The sequence below is a fragment of the Lampetra planeri genome, chromosome 21, assembly GCF_965212315.1.
Source record: "Lampetra planeri chromosome 21, kcLamPlan1.2.h2, whole genome shotgun sequence".
In the NCBI taxonomy this organism is placed as follows: Eukaryota; Metazoa; Chordata; class Hyperoartia; order Petromyzontiformes; family Petromyzontidae; genus Lampetra; species Lampetra planeri.
This window is the reverse complement of record NC_136127.1, coordinates 13,543,588-13,556,485: the sequence shown is the minus strand read 5'-3', so window position 1 is coordinate 13,556,485 and position 12,898 is coordinate 13,543,588. Positions and strand designations below refer to the sequence as shown.

The 12,898-nt window shown below is 47.0% G+C and overlaps 1 protein-coding gene across 3 annotated transcripts in view; it reads right to left on the bottom strand.

Annotated features, from left to right (window-relative positions):
* Positions 1 to 1,126: 1,126 nt before the first annotated feature.
* Positions 1,127 to 12,898, bottom strand: part of LOC144724755 (partitioning defective 3 homolog) — a 78,850-nt gene continuing 67,078 nt past the window's right edge. For 2 of the 3 annotated variants that reach the window (XM_078604142.1, XM_078604143.1), the window contains 4 exons: positions 12,649 to 12,768; positions 11,570 to 11,857; positions 10,930 to 11,139; positions 7,503 to 8,851 (listed from right to left, as the gene is read on the bottom strand). In XM_078604142.1, coding sequence (XP_078460268.1) covers positions 8,734 to 8,851; positions 10,930 to 11,139; positions 11,570 to 11,857; positions 12,649 to 12,768 — 736 coding nt within the window. In that variant the 3' untranslated portion in view covers positions 7,503 to 8,733. Of the gene's footprint in view, positions 5,069 to 6,260; positions 6,389 to 7,502; positions 8,852 to 10,929; positions 11,140 to 11,569; positions 11,858 to 12,648; positions 12,769 to 12,898 lie in introns of those variants that run through there. The other variant, XM_078604144.1, reaches the window with a different exon arrangement.

The following is a 12,898-nucleotide window of genomic DNA, read 5'->3' as shown; positions in this document are numbered from 1 at the left end:
TATATAAATTTGCTTCTTTAAATACAATGTTTCATTAAAATTTAAATTGTTATTCCTTATTCGATGTAATAGGAAAATGTGATAAAACGGGGGGGGGGGGGGGCGCCAATTTTATAGTTCGTCCCTGGGCGCAAAATATCCTAGCTACGCCTCTGTTACGTGCAGCCCGCTTACTGGGCGTAGTACCACCAGCCCTTTCGGGGCTTGGGTGAGCGCTGGCCAGCGCGGAGGCACCGCGAGCAGTGTGCGGTGCCGGTGAGGGAGCGAGGGGGAGCGTCAGCCAGCCAGGGTTACGTTGGGGCATGATACGCTGGTTGACCTGCCGACACGTGACCGGATCATATTGAAGGGGGGGGGGACCGGTGGACGGGGGCCACTGGGCGGTCACGTGGTCTAAAAGATCTCTCAGGGAGCCTTTGGGAAAGAGCTCGCGAGATCTGGAAGGTGGGCGGGGCGAAGGGCGGAACCAGCCCCAACCCAGGGGGATATAACCGGGGCCCCATGAGAGGCTCGGGGTTCTTCGTGTTGCTGGTGAAGAAGATCCACGTCGGGTAAAAGAAGCCTCTAGCCACGCGGTCCAGGACCCATCAGCTCGTGGTCCGGGCCGGGATAGCGAACCGGTGTCTAGTTCTGATGTAGCATGGCTTGATGAGCATTCAACACCCAAGTGTAGGTTGTGTTATGTTTATTTATTGGATAAATAGTGTTGCTCCCAAGGTAACGTCTACGACTCAGTTGGACTCACTACACAAGCATAAAGAAGGGAGGGCATGACTGTGGTCGAGAAGCCCCGTAGCTTAGTATGGAACGATAGGCCATGTAGCTCCACACAGCTTTACGCGGCCTCTCGACTGACTCAGAGTGAGACCTCTGCTGCCATAAAGGAACTAGTCCTAACACCATGATGGTGGTAGGGCTGTTGTGATGGTGGGGTGTTGTGCTGCTGGAAATGGAAGGTGGTGATGATTATTATGGAGAATGTGGTGGTAGTGGTGGATGTTTGGGGTCGTTATGGAGTTCTCGTACCTGGGGGTGGTCGAGTGGGGTCTACGGGATCTGGATCGACTTGGTATGCGCGGTCTCACCCACGCTAATTATGGAGCAGATATTAGACTGACAAGCGAGGTTGCATACTGTAAGTACTTTTTATTTAATGTTTTTGTTACAAAGGTATAAACGAAATGTTATGAATCTACATATTGTCAGTTACACGTTTATGAGAATAGGCTGCCATATGCCTATCGATTCACGCTAATTAACAACTGAAGCCAAGGTATGATGTTAAACTACGCCATCATTAGACGGCTGTAAAAGCGTTCTTCACTGAAAGGTTACAAGCCTACAACTTGCGTACAACTTACACACACAACTGAATAAAACATACCTGGGTAATAATTGGGAATACAAGTGATCACGTGTCTATGGATATAACTTTGGTCCTCATATGATCCCTGCTGTGCGTGGCTGTACGGATCTGTGCCCGCGGGGCTCAGCATGCGCGGTTATCACGAAATGTTATGAATCTACATATTGTCAGTTACACGTTCATAAGAATCGTCTGCCATGTGCCTATCGATGCATGCACGGTTCTCACCGCATACCACGATCAGACCCATCCGTGGCATCTTGGAGAATACAAGATACATAATCAGACAAACTCGCCTCCCTCACACATCTGTCCCTCCAAGCAAATAAAAGTATTTTTACACATTCCATTAGCAATAACTTTGGGAGTACATAATTTCAGCAGCATTGGTTCAGTTTAACACGTAGGCTTTCGCGACCAATATCATCCATTAGAGTTTTTGTTGGGTTAGATCGCGTAAATATGTCGTTAAACCCGTCACCACCCGACACAGCCAACTAGTAAGGGTTGTCACGTAAACAGAACGTGGCCAATTCGTCACTAGTACAGCACACCGGTGTGTTGGAGAGCCAAGCCACAACATTTACAATCTGAGTGCGACGTTTCGCCAGTAATTACAACTAGCTTCATCAGGCGACAGCCAGATTTGTGAAGTCCACCTGTTTCGTACCTCATATAGAGGCGTAGATGTGGTGACCACGCTTCTGCGCTCTTGCGCAAAGTGGGGGGGGGGGATTACTGAGTCAACCTTACATTATGCATGTGCATCATGCGAGCCCTTTGGTCTTGTCCTTACTGTCTATTGTGCGTACTAAAATAGCCGTACCAACGGTAATCCCTATTGAAGTACGCTGCCCTTTGTAGGCATGCATTTAAATAATGTATTATTTGATGATTCGCTTCCACGCAGCACTAAGGCGGTAGCTATCCGAACGGTTAAAATAATTTTATTTTCTTGGTTCTTTCGGTAAAGTCACATAGAAGGGAAGTAATAAAATAATAAAAATAAAACATAATAAAACATTATTTTTATTATTTTTTTATTATTTTATTACTTCCCTTCTACGTGACTTTACCGAAAGAACCAAGATGAATCCCTGCAGTCACGAAAGCTTTAAATCGAAATATAATTTTATTTCTTTCAATTTCGATAGATTATCTAATTAGTCTTGGCCAGTAGTAGCCGGTTTTGCACAGAACTTCAACATTATCAAAATTAATTGAGTGTCTTTGTTGGCACGCGTGTTCTGCTACTGCTGACAGTTGTATTTGGGAGAATTTTAAATTTCTCTGATGTTCTTTTAGTTTCGTGCTGATCATTCGTCCTGTTTGCCTAACAACATTTCCCACATGTGCAGTTAATCCTGTACACACCTTCTGTTGATAGCTTCGGTATGACATCTTTTGTACTAGAAATAAAATCTGTATTTTGCGGGAGTAACTGATAAACTAGCCAGATATTTGGAAAAACAACACATCCCAGTCAGATTTGGCACGGTACATAAAATACAGAAATTATTTTATGTAATTACTGGCGAAACGTCGTACTCAGATTGTAAATGTTGTGGCTTGGTTCTCCAACACACCGCTGTGCTGTACTAGTGACGAATTGGCATGTTCTCTTTTCGTGACAACCCTTACTAGTTGGCTGTGTCGGGTGGTGGTGGGTTTTAACGACACATTTATATATTTACGCGATCTGACCCAAAAAACCTTTATTATGGAGCATTGGTTCAACACAAACTCTGGAACGGCTTTGACATTCAGCGTCTCATCAGCAATCAGCATTGCTTGAATCAATACTCATCATCTTGATTTGAAGCTTTCGTGACTGCAGGAATCCATACTCTTTGGTTCTTTCGGTAAAGCCACGTAGGTAGAAAATCAAATAAAGTCATCACCTGATGACGGACGCTTGTGTTGCGCCCGAAACGTCGTGATTTATTTTATTTTATACCTACGTGACTTTACCGAAAGAACCATTGAGTATGGAATACTGATGTCAGATGTACAAAGACAAAAACCTTCTCTAAAATGAGACACGGCCACAAGGCCACGTAGCTGATAGGATGTGAATAATTATACTCAAGAGTGAATAATCACGTTATATATTTTTTGTGGAGGCGGATTGTATGCTTATTTTTTTATTTCAGCATAGAGTGACCCTGGGAAGTCATCGAGCGCTCGTATCCTGAACGAGCAAGGGCGTCATGAGGGCAGAGCTGACCACCCCCGTTACAAAGCAGCTGGTGACGTCTTTCACTGCCTTTTAACAACCACCCTTGCCAGGCCCTCCCACACTTGCCAGCCAACACAATTGTGATTTTATGCTCATGACACGAGGCAATGATGCTCATCTCAAGTTTACAGCACCGAGACAGTGGGGGAATTCCAGATTCCAGTGGTGGGTGCAAGTCTCTCCATAGGACAACCACTGTTGACCTTCCCATGAAGTGGTACTAATTTGATCAACCCCGGAGGGAGGATGGGCTGCTTGAGCCCCCAACAAGGATTTTAACTTGCGACCTTCCGAATGCGAGCCGCTCGCTATGCTACTGAGCTGCCACCTGATCAGCTAAATTTCTGACACCGTTTGTGTTGCTTTCAAAACAAATGATGGGACATGGCCTTACGTGTGCACTATCTCACATGTCGAGACGCACGTGGTTTCGTACCTCATTGGCAACCAGTGCAGCACAGCAATGGAAGTGATGAGAGGAGGCAACAATCCAAAACCAAAAAATTGACGGAGGGGGTCCATTAAACAAGATTACGTCAAACTACTAGAAAGTCATTACACAGCAGCAGCAGCACCCTACAAACAGCTGCCAGGGCCCACGACCGTACAATAGAAACATGTAAAAACTGTATTGCTCCCAAGGTGAAACAGAGCTCACGCGATTGGCTTGAGTGCACTACACATCACCACCTTTTCCACTCTAGACCAAACCGGGACGTAATTTTCAATCAGCCGAAGTTTATCAGAACTGCAAAGTATATTGTGACAGAGTTACACATACTACCTCCAGATCTGCAACCCAAACATGGTTGCCAATATCCAGACTGTTCTGGTCAACCCAGACAGGTGGCAACCCTAACTGCTAGACCGCTGCTGTCTGGCCCCATTGAAAGTCCTTGGGCTTCAACATGTGACGGGCCTTGGGGGGCTGAAAGCCAAACCTAGCCAGGTCCTGCTGCTGGCCTGCGTGGGTGGCCTGCGTGGCCGGTGGGGACTGCTGATGCTGCTGGTGGTAGTGGTGGTGCCCCCCTCCAGCACCCGCCGAATGGAAGCGGGGAATACGCGTGAGTTGCGCAGGAGAATTCTGGAGTTCCACCGAACGGCCCCCGACCGTGGGTCCCGTCCGGCCAGGGCGCCCTGTGTCCCGCTGCGAAGAGGTGGTGGCACGGCGCTGTAGAGAGCCCGTGGAGAGGATTGCGAGTCGAGGAAACCCCAACACGCCCATCCCTGCGGGCTGCGGGACGCCTCCCGCGGGCCGCTCCGCGTGGCGCGGAGGCTGCTCCGCCTGCTGCTGCTGCTGCTGCTGCTTCGCATGTCGGGAGCGGCTGGAAGGAGCTTCAGAGTTGAGCGATGCAGAGGGCGGTGGCTGCGTGCGTGATGCTTTGCCTGGGTCTCCTCGAGACGGTGAAGTCACTTTCTCTGCTCGGGCATCTTCTGCTGGGCGTGATGCTCGCTTGGTTTGCCTGAATTACAAACACTCACAGTTGATCTTACAAACAGGTGGGTTTTTTAAATGCATGAATTCAAAAATTTCACCTGGACAATCCCTAGAGATGCAACATCCAATGTGCGTGGGTATCCAGGGTGGCGATTGACTGGTGCCATATTCACTGTGTAAATACATGCTGCAAAAGTTAGAGATTGAAAGGTGTACGGGTCATTACACGTTTGCTGCGCGTGTTTCAATCGACACCCTGAGAGGCTCCAACTCCACGATTATCCAAGTGAAATACTCAAATGCAATGTCAAAAAATTATTGCCGTTTACCGGTAACTGCATGATTTTTTTTTGCAAATAATGGTTACCAGTTTGCTGCATGCACCAACGAAGGGAGCTGCAGCAAAACAATGGATGTGCAATCCAGACGTCGTCGATTACCAATTTGATTTATAAAAGTGAATTAAATCCCTCTCGCCTCTGTCCACCTAGCAGTATTAATGTGGTGGTGTAAAGGTGGCGTGTAGTAGGGTAAAGTGTGGGTATGCCTACCCCGGCAACCCAGATTCAATTCCTGCTCACGGTCAACACCCTTGACGATTATCTGAACTGGTCCTGGGCCTCTCCTAGGTCGGCTCAGCCTTAAATGAGTACCTGGTGTGGTGTGTAAACATTACCACTAAGAAGACAAAGGCGGCCGGGTATGGTGCTGGCCACCAACCCCCTCGTGTGCTGTGCTGGCCTTCATAGGTGCTGGCTACAACCACTTGCTCCTCCAGTCTTTTAAGGTTATACGTGGGGTCTTTGTCTTTGGTCCTTTCACCACCAGTGGCCTGAACAAGCAATTGCAGGGCTGCACCTTTACTTTTTAACTGACAAGTGAGAAACGAAGGCAAATGTACCATGCAGAAGTGTAATACGAGATAATCAGTGTATTTATTACTAAAATTATCCTGAAATTAATTAGGTTCGTGAATTCAGAATGGGTAAATGATTCTTATAAGTTTGCAGATCTTCATTTAACAACCCTACACCGCACCTTCACAAACCACCGGTGTTCACAGGCTATACCCGTGCTTGCAAGACCATGGTAAAGTGCACACAGCAGTGCGTCTGGAGTGTGCTAATTGTCCGCAGAACACGGCACAGCCCGGGCTGTGCCGAGAGGGCTTGGAAGAGCTGCGGTAAATCCAGCAGGCAGTTGCACGGGGGCCTCACCTGGTGGGGGAGGAGACGCGTCTCTGAGGACGAGGCAGGAGGTCTCTCATGTCTGGGAAGCGGCTCCGGCGCTGGGCATCCAGCGGCACCGAACTGCGGCCGCCCCGCACCTCTGAGCCAGATTGCGACTGGCGGATGGGGCCCCCCGTGGCCACGCGAGCCGCAGGCGGCAAAGGAGACCACCCCCGAGGCCAAGGACACAGCAGCAAGCATGCATTCACCACGCAACTACAGCGCCGCTCGTTTTATACAAACCCACAGCACCCTGTGCATTGATCCTTCTCGTGCCTCTAAATAAGCAGACAATACGCCTCCACATATATGTCACCACATAAAAAATAAAATGTCTTTTTACATATCCCATTAGCCACACGGCCTCAATTGCAAGAGTGATCTGCAAATGTTTGGGTGTAGCAGCCTCTATATATGAGAGGCAAATGGATATAAGATGTAGTTCTGTGATATCATCTTCCAAAAGCTGTTCTCACATGCACTGATGTAATCCTTTCTGCAAGAGCTCCAAGTGGAAATTGTCATCTCGGTGTTACATCGATTGGAACAATTGTGATGTAACTTGGAAAAAAGACAATACAAAAATACAAATATATTACAAAAACAGCATTTCTACATTTGCAACTAAAACAACATCCGGTGATGTGTGCCCATCGAAACACAGGATGACTTGTAAAATTGTACAAAATAAATCAGCAGACAATACGTAACATCCACATGTAAAAAAATATATTAATTCTTCTACACATCTCATCAGCCATATGACCTTCTGGCAGTGCATAATTTCATCAACAATGGTTCACTGTTGTAAGCAAAACCCCAGAACAGTTTCAACTTTCAGTGAGATATAGGTCCCAGGTTTGTGTTATGGTATAATAGTACAGCATATTGGAGCAGTAGCCACCACTGGTAAATCTGCACCGAACACATCGCGAGGGCAAAGATAATCCAAAATGAATGCGCATCCTGAGAAAGGTTTGTAGAACTCGAACCCGTCGATACTGGAGGCAACGTTCAGCAGCCAAGACGACAAGTGTGTGCATGCGGTCGTGTTGGAGCCAAGAGTTCGTGCACTCTGCACGGAGAGCGGATTAGTGGGAAAGCCATGCAATTGTGCCAACTGCGCAGTTTATTAGCAGACTCAACAGCCACAAAATGGGTTGGAAATTTGAATTGCATTCCAATAAATGAAAGCGATTGTGGGTAATTCAAATTCAGCACACGAAGTGATGAGTTTAGCAAGGTATACTTTATTTAACGGCACACATGCGTTAGAATGTGCAACGGTTATCGACATGCGTGATATGTTACAGCCTTAAATGAAAAATACTCTTGTGTGTAAATACACTTCATGTTATCGTCTCCTGCTTCCCACACTGTGAACCATGTACACAGATTATTCAACTAAACATTCTCATAAACGGATAAAACTTTTATACATGACATGATTGAAGCTGTGGGTTCAATTGTAGTTATATTCCCCCTGTGATGGCGGTCTGTAGAAAATGGTTAGATTTATGCATAGCCACTGCATTGTGTTAATATTTAGAGAAAATATTGCGTAAAACATCAGCACTCAATATAAATATCAATGCGGCTTACAAACTGCAATTCAATATAGGTAGCCTCATGGCAAATCAGACTGAGGGGTTGGTGACCCCAAAAGGCACATTGGCTAAAAGTACATCGGACAAAATAAAAGTCACATCGTAAACCCAACATCCCACGTTAAACATGCCGAGCCATATACAATCAACCGCCCATAGCATAATTACCACCTATTTTGTTTCGATATACAAGATAATTGTTTTTTTTTACATAAACTAAATATGAATAAGGGATAATACAACGTACATGCAAGCTGTTTATATTAATCGAAACTAAAAGGCATGTGCTTTATATACTCCATGTGACTCATCAATATGAAACTTTACAATCTCCCATCACAAAGGACTTGTGCACACTGTGGCTAAAGGTGCAGCTATTTTATCTGCAACACATGCAGCCACTCGAAGCATAGGTGCACTGCTCTGCCTCATTCATGAGAAGGTAGGAGGAGTGTGTGTTCGTTGTGAGGGAAGCCATGCAGCGATTAGTGGTGGAGCAGACGGCCAAGAGCCATCTCAGGAGTCGCCAAAAGGGTAAAGCGCGATGGCTGCCAGGTAGGCATGCCCTACCCCGTCTCAGCCTTACCCACGGTGACCTCAAGGGCTCAAGCAAAAGCGTTGTGCTTGCCAAGCAAGGCAGCGTCTGTGTTTTCACAGAGACACAGATTTGTCGTTATTTGGGCAGATTGCATAATGTGGCGGTGGGCTGCCACAGTGAGCAACACTCACCGAGTTCAATGTGCTTTTCAATGGTTAATTTTAGACACTCCATTCTCTTCCAGCTTTCCACGTTCCATCTTAATTGCCTTCGCCTCTCCTATATTCCCACCCATAGCAGTGCCACTGCATGCCACTCAGTTGACACTCACCCGAGAGTGCTCTGCACCAGAAGGTGCCCTTTTGTCATCAGACCCATCACGAGCTGTCGATCCCCCTTCTCTCTGTACCCACTGGTAGCCATGTGTGGCTCTGCTGTGAAAACACCACAAACAATTTTACTTTCATTAAGTTCCCTGGATGCACGGCTAAAATGAGAATATAATTTTCATTCTCATTAGTCCGGCAGGATGGCGCAGTGGTAACACTGGTGCCTCACAGCAAAAAGGGTCTGGGTTCGATAGCTAAAATATAATGAAACTGGTATTGGCCAAACATCCCAATGCTGTGAAAGCTTGGCAGGACCCTCCTGAAAGAGGTCCTTGAGACTGAAGCTTCTCGGGAAAACAAGTGAAATCATACATTAAAAAAAATATTGCGGTGATTTTTGGATTGTTTGGTGAAATGTCACTTTGTGCAATAATCGAAATTGACTAAAAAAATCTGTGAGTGCAGTGCCACAGGCAGGCAGTGCCAACCCGGGCATGCGACAATATTCTCTGGTCCTCATCCAAACCCAACCGCACACCTCCCACAGCCAGAGAAATCGCACCGCGAGCATTTCACTTGTACTCAACGTCAAGTCAAAGTGATGCCTTGCTAAAATCAGCATTGAGGCAGTGCTCACCCCCTGTTAATAATGCTAAGCCAGTGGGGGGGATTCGACATTCCTATGGTGGAGGCAAGTCCTTCCATAGGACAACCACTGGTGACCTTCCCACAAAGTACTACCTATTTTATCAACCCCGGAGGGACGATGGGCCACTTCAACCCCCAGGAAGGGTTTAAACTCGCGACCTTCCAATTGCGAGCCGCTTGCTCTCGCGCTGAGCCATCCGGCGGGTTTCGATTGTCAAATTGCCAGGGAAATAGTTTAGACAAACAGCAGAAATGTAAAATGTTGTTTTCCCAAGGATTGTGAGCTGTCTCCCTATCATGCTGTCAACCATTTTACAGACAGCGCTAGTAGCACACATCAGTCAGATGCCCACAGCAGATTATGTACACAAAAACACTTTGTGATTTTATTGTATAGCAATGATTTGTTTACCCAGGAAAGCCACACTGACACCGAAGCATCTTTTTCAGGAAGTTTCTGATACATGGGGATGTTTGGCCAACACAGCAATGAGAAGAAACAGGAGAACCAGGAGGAAAATCATGGAAAACAGGGGGAGAGAATACCAACTCCACACAGAAAGGCGTCCGATTCAGGAATAGAATGTGTCCTTGCTGTAAGGCACACGTGTTACCACTGCACCACCCTGATTCCCTGGCAGTGATGTGTTGGAAACATGATAAGAGTTGCACTTGACGTGATCACCACCTCCACCGCTGCACACAGTAGCCCAAGACCAGATCTCAACTTTGATTAGACTTACGCGCAGCCTTGGGTAAAGATGAAGCCCACATCAACTCGACAACCTCCCACATCTAACAGGCACTTTCCCGAGAACAACTTCACGGGTGCAACCATTTCCAATGCGATGTCAATTGCCTTGAAACGTCCAGTTACATGAGCAACGTCACAGCGCATTCATCACTCTCACAGCAAGGGCTGGCTTCTCACTAGGAGCTCATTAAACCATTCATGTCTATAACATGTGACAGTCTTTAAAATAAAACAGAATAAGTGAAGCTCCCCTTGCCGTCGCGACACGCTTGATGTCAAAGAAATATCACATCAACAATAGAGCAGCAATTTTGATCGTAAAGAACCTGTAACAATGTTCACAAGGCTACGTTATTGTCTTTCTGGTATCAACCTCAATAACCAATCTGAAAATCATCTGCTATCCAAATTGTGAGGGGACGTAACATTAGCTTCGCCTGCGTGAACAAGGTAATGTGGCTCTTGGGTTGCCATCTGTCTGGGAACTTGAGTTCGCATTCAGATGGCAGAAATTGATTTGTACCAAGATCTGGTATAGGTATTGTGTTGAACTTGATAGCAGTGCATTGCACAGTGTTCAGAGGCCTAGGCTTGACTGCAAAACATGTCCAGGTTTGGTCTGCAGAAAAGGTGGCAACCCTAGCCGGCTCTAAAAACCAAATCACCGTGTAAATTTCACGAGGTTGCCAACTGTGCGAGCCATTCCTCAACGCTTCCTGCCCCAGCGAACAGTGAGCGCCATTGCCGCTCGCTTCAATAAAAGGTGTGGCGCTATCACTACCTGTCGGGCTGAGGCCTGGGCAGGCTGCTGGTTTTGGCCACCCTGGCATAGATGTCTCTCGCGGGGTCGCCGTCTTGCCCGTCCTCCCCGCGGTGGTAGCGTGGGCCCCCACCACTGGCCTGGGGGTGCCTGGGCACCCCGTCCCGCGTCCGGCCGTATATCGGGTTGCATTCCTCGTAGTAGGAGTTCACACGACCCCCTGCCTGCATTCTGGCAGAGAAACAAAAACCCCACCACGAAAATCTCGGTCAAACTCACCATTACAGGTGAAGATTACATACATTACAGGGCTCTTATATTTTCACCGTTGAAATGCATTGGAGAAGTGAAACTGAAAATGACACTTTTAACAACTGCTGACATATGAATGCGATAATCTCCCTGAATCCATTTTCATGTTTATATATAAAATAATTTCTTAGCCAACTTTTGTTATAAGACAAGTTTGTTATTTCATGTTGATTTATGTTCAGGCACTGTTTTAAATGTCACCTGGAACATGGTTTTTTAGCTCGGATTCATATTTGCTCCATCATTGTGAATATTTTTGCTTTTGTCATTTCAGGTCACTTTTGCAAACGAGACTCATCCTCGTCCCTTGAGTTGTCACCGGGTCAAACAAAAGAAACTCAACACTGACCTTTCTGACTGGGGGACAGGCTTCGGCAGGCTACCCGCCTTGTTCACTTTGGCGTACATGGCTCGGATCTCGTCCTCGCTGGCGTAGGCCTTGGTGTTGTTCTTCACGTAAGGTGGTTTGTGCAAAGCAGGCGGTGACGTGGAGGGGCCCAGGCTGGCGTAGGCCGGGTTGTGCTCCTCGTAGTAGCCGGACGTCCCGCGGGACTGAGCGGCGAGCTGCTCGCGCTCCTGCTGCAGCTTCAGCTCACGAGCCTGCCGCTCGCGAATCTCCCTGTGCTTTGTCTGGATCCTGCGCTCGCCCACGCCGGATCAATGGTGCACGCATCACGTAGATGTCAGGAGCGTTCACTCACACAAGGACCCAGATATAACAGAGACGTTCCTCCCCTATAAACACCTGGCAGTTCAACAGCACTAGTTCAAGTGAGCCTGACTGGTGACACTGAATGTCAATACCGGTCCAGAGGTGGCTTGTACTGAACCCATGCTCTGAAATTATGCACTCTCAGAAGGCCGTGTGACTGATGGAATGTGTAAGGGAGGCGAATAGGCTGTTATTTATTTTGTTACACACACCAAGGCTAAGTTCAAGGGTTTTCTGATACAAGCTGCACTTCATGCTTGTGGAAAAGGCACCTAGAAATAACGTTAATGCTGGGTGCAGGGCCCAAAGGCCTAAAACAACAAGCAGCCAGCATCAAACAGCATTATTATAGTTGTAATGGGTAAGAGTCAACAGGTTTCGTGAATAGAGCACGGTTATTATAGCTTGGCAAAAGACACGATGGAATTGCACAGTGGAGCAGTGCAGGTTAAGAAACAAAGAAAAGCACAACTTTGTTGAAGACACACTCCCCTTTTCATATCTTTGATCAAGATGGACAAAACTTCCTGGGGGAGTTGTGATTAGGATCGTACCTACTATTGCATTTCATTGTTTGTTGTTTCTCAAACTCAAGACACATGCCATTTGATTACTTCAGAAAGTGATTCGACAACTTCTCTTAAAGCGCGACGGGGCGTGTTGGCGGCGCACACGCACGTACACTCACACACACACGTACACTCACACACACACACCTCTCTTGCTCGTCCCTCATCTTCTCCTTCTCCTCCTCTGTGGCCGCCTTGTTATCCACCACCTTCTGCTTGTCCCCACTCTTCTGCTCACTCCTGTCTTCTTTCTTCACTTTTCCAAACCTAGGCAAGTGCACGTCTTTAGGAAGACATCTCCAACCTCTTTATCTTTTGACCAGATCCACTTAAACAAACAATACTCAAAAGAATCGAATTCACCACGAAGAGAATTTCACCAGCTTTGTGCATGCGC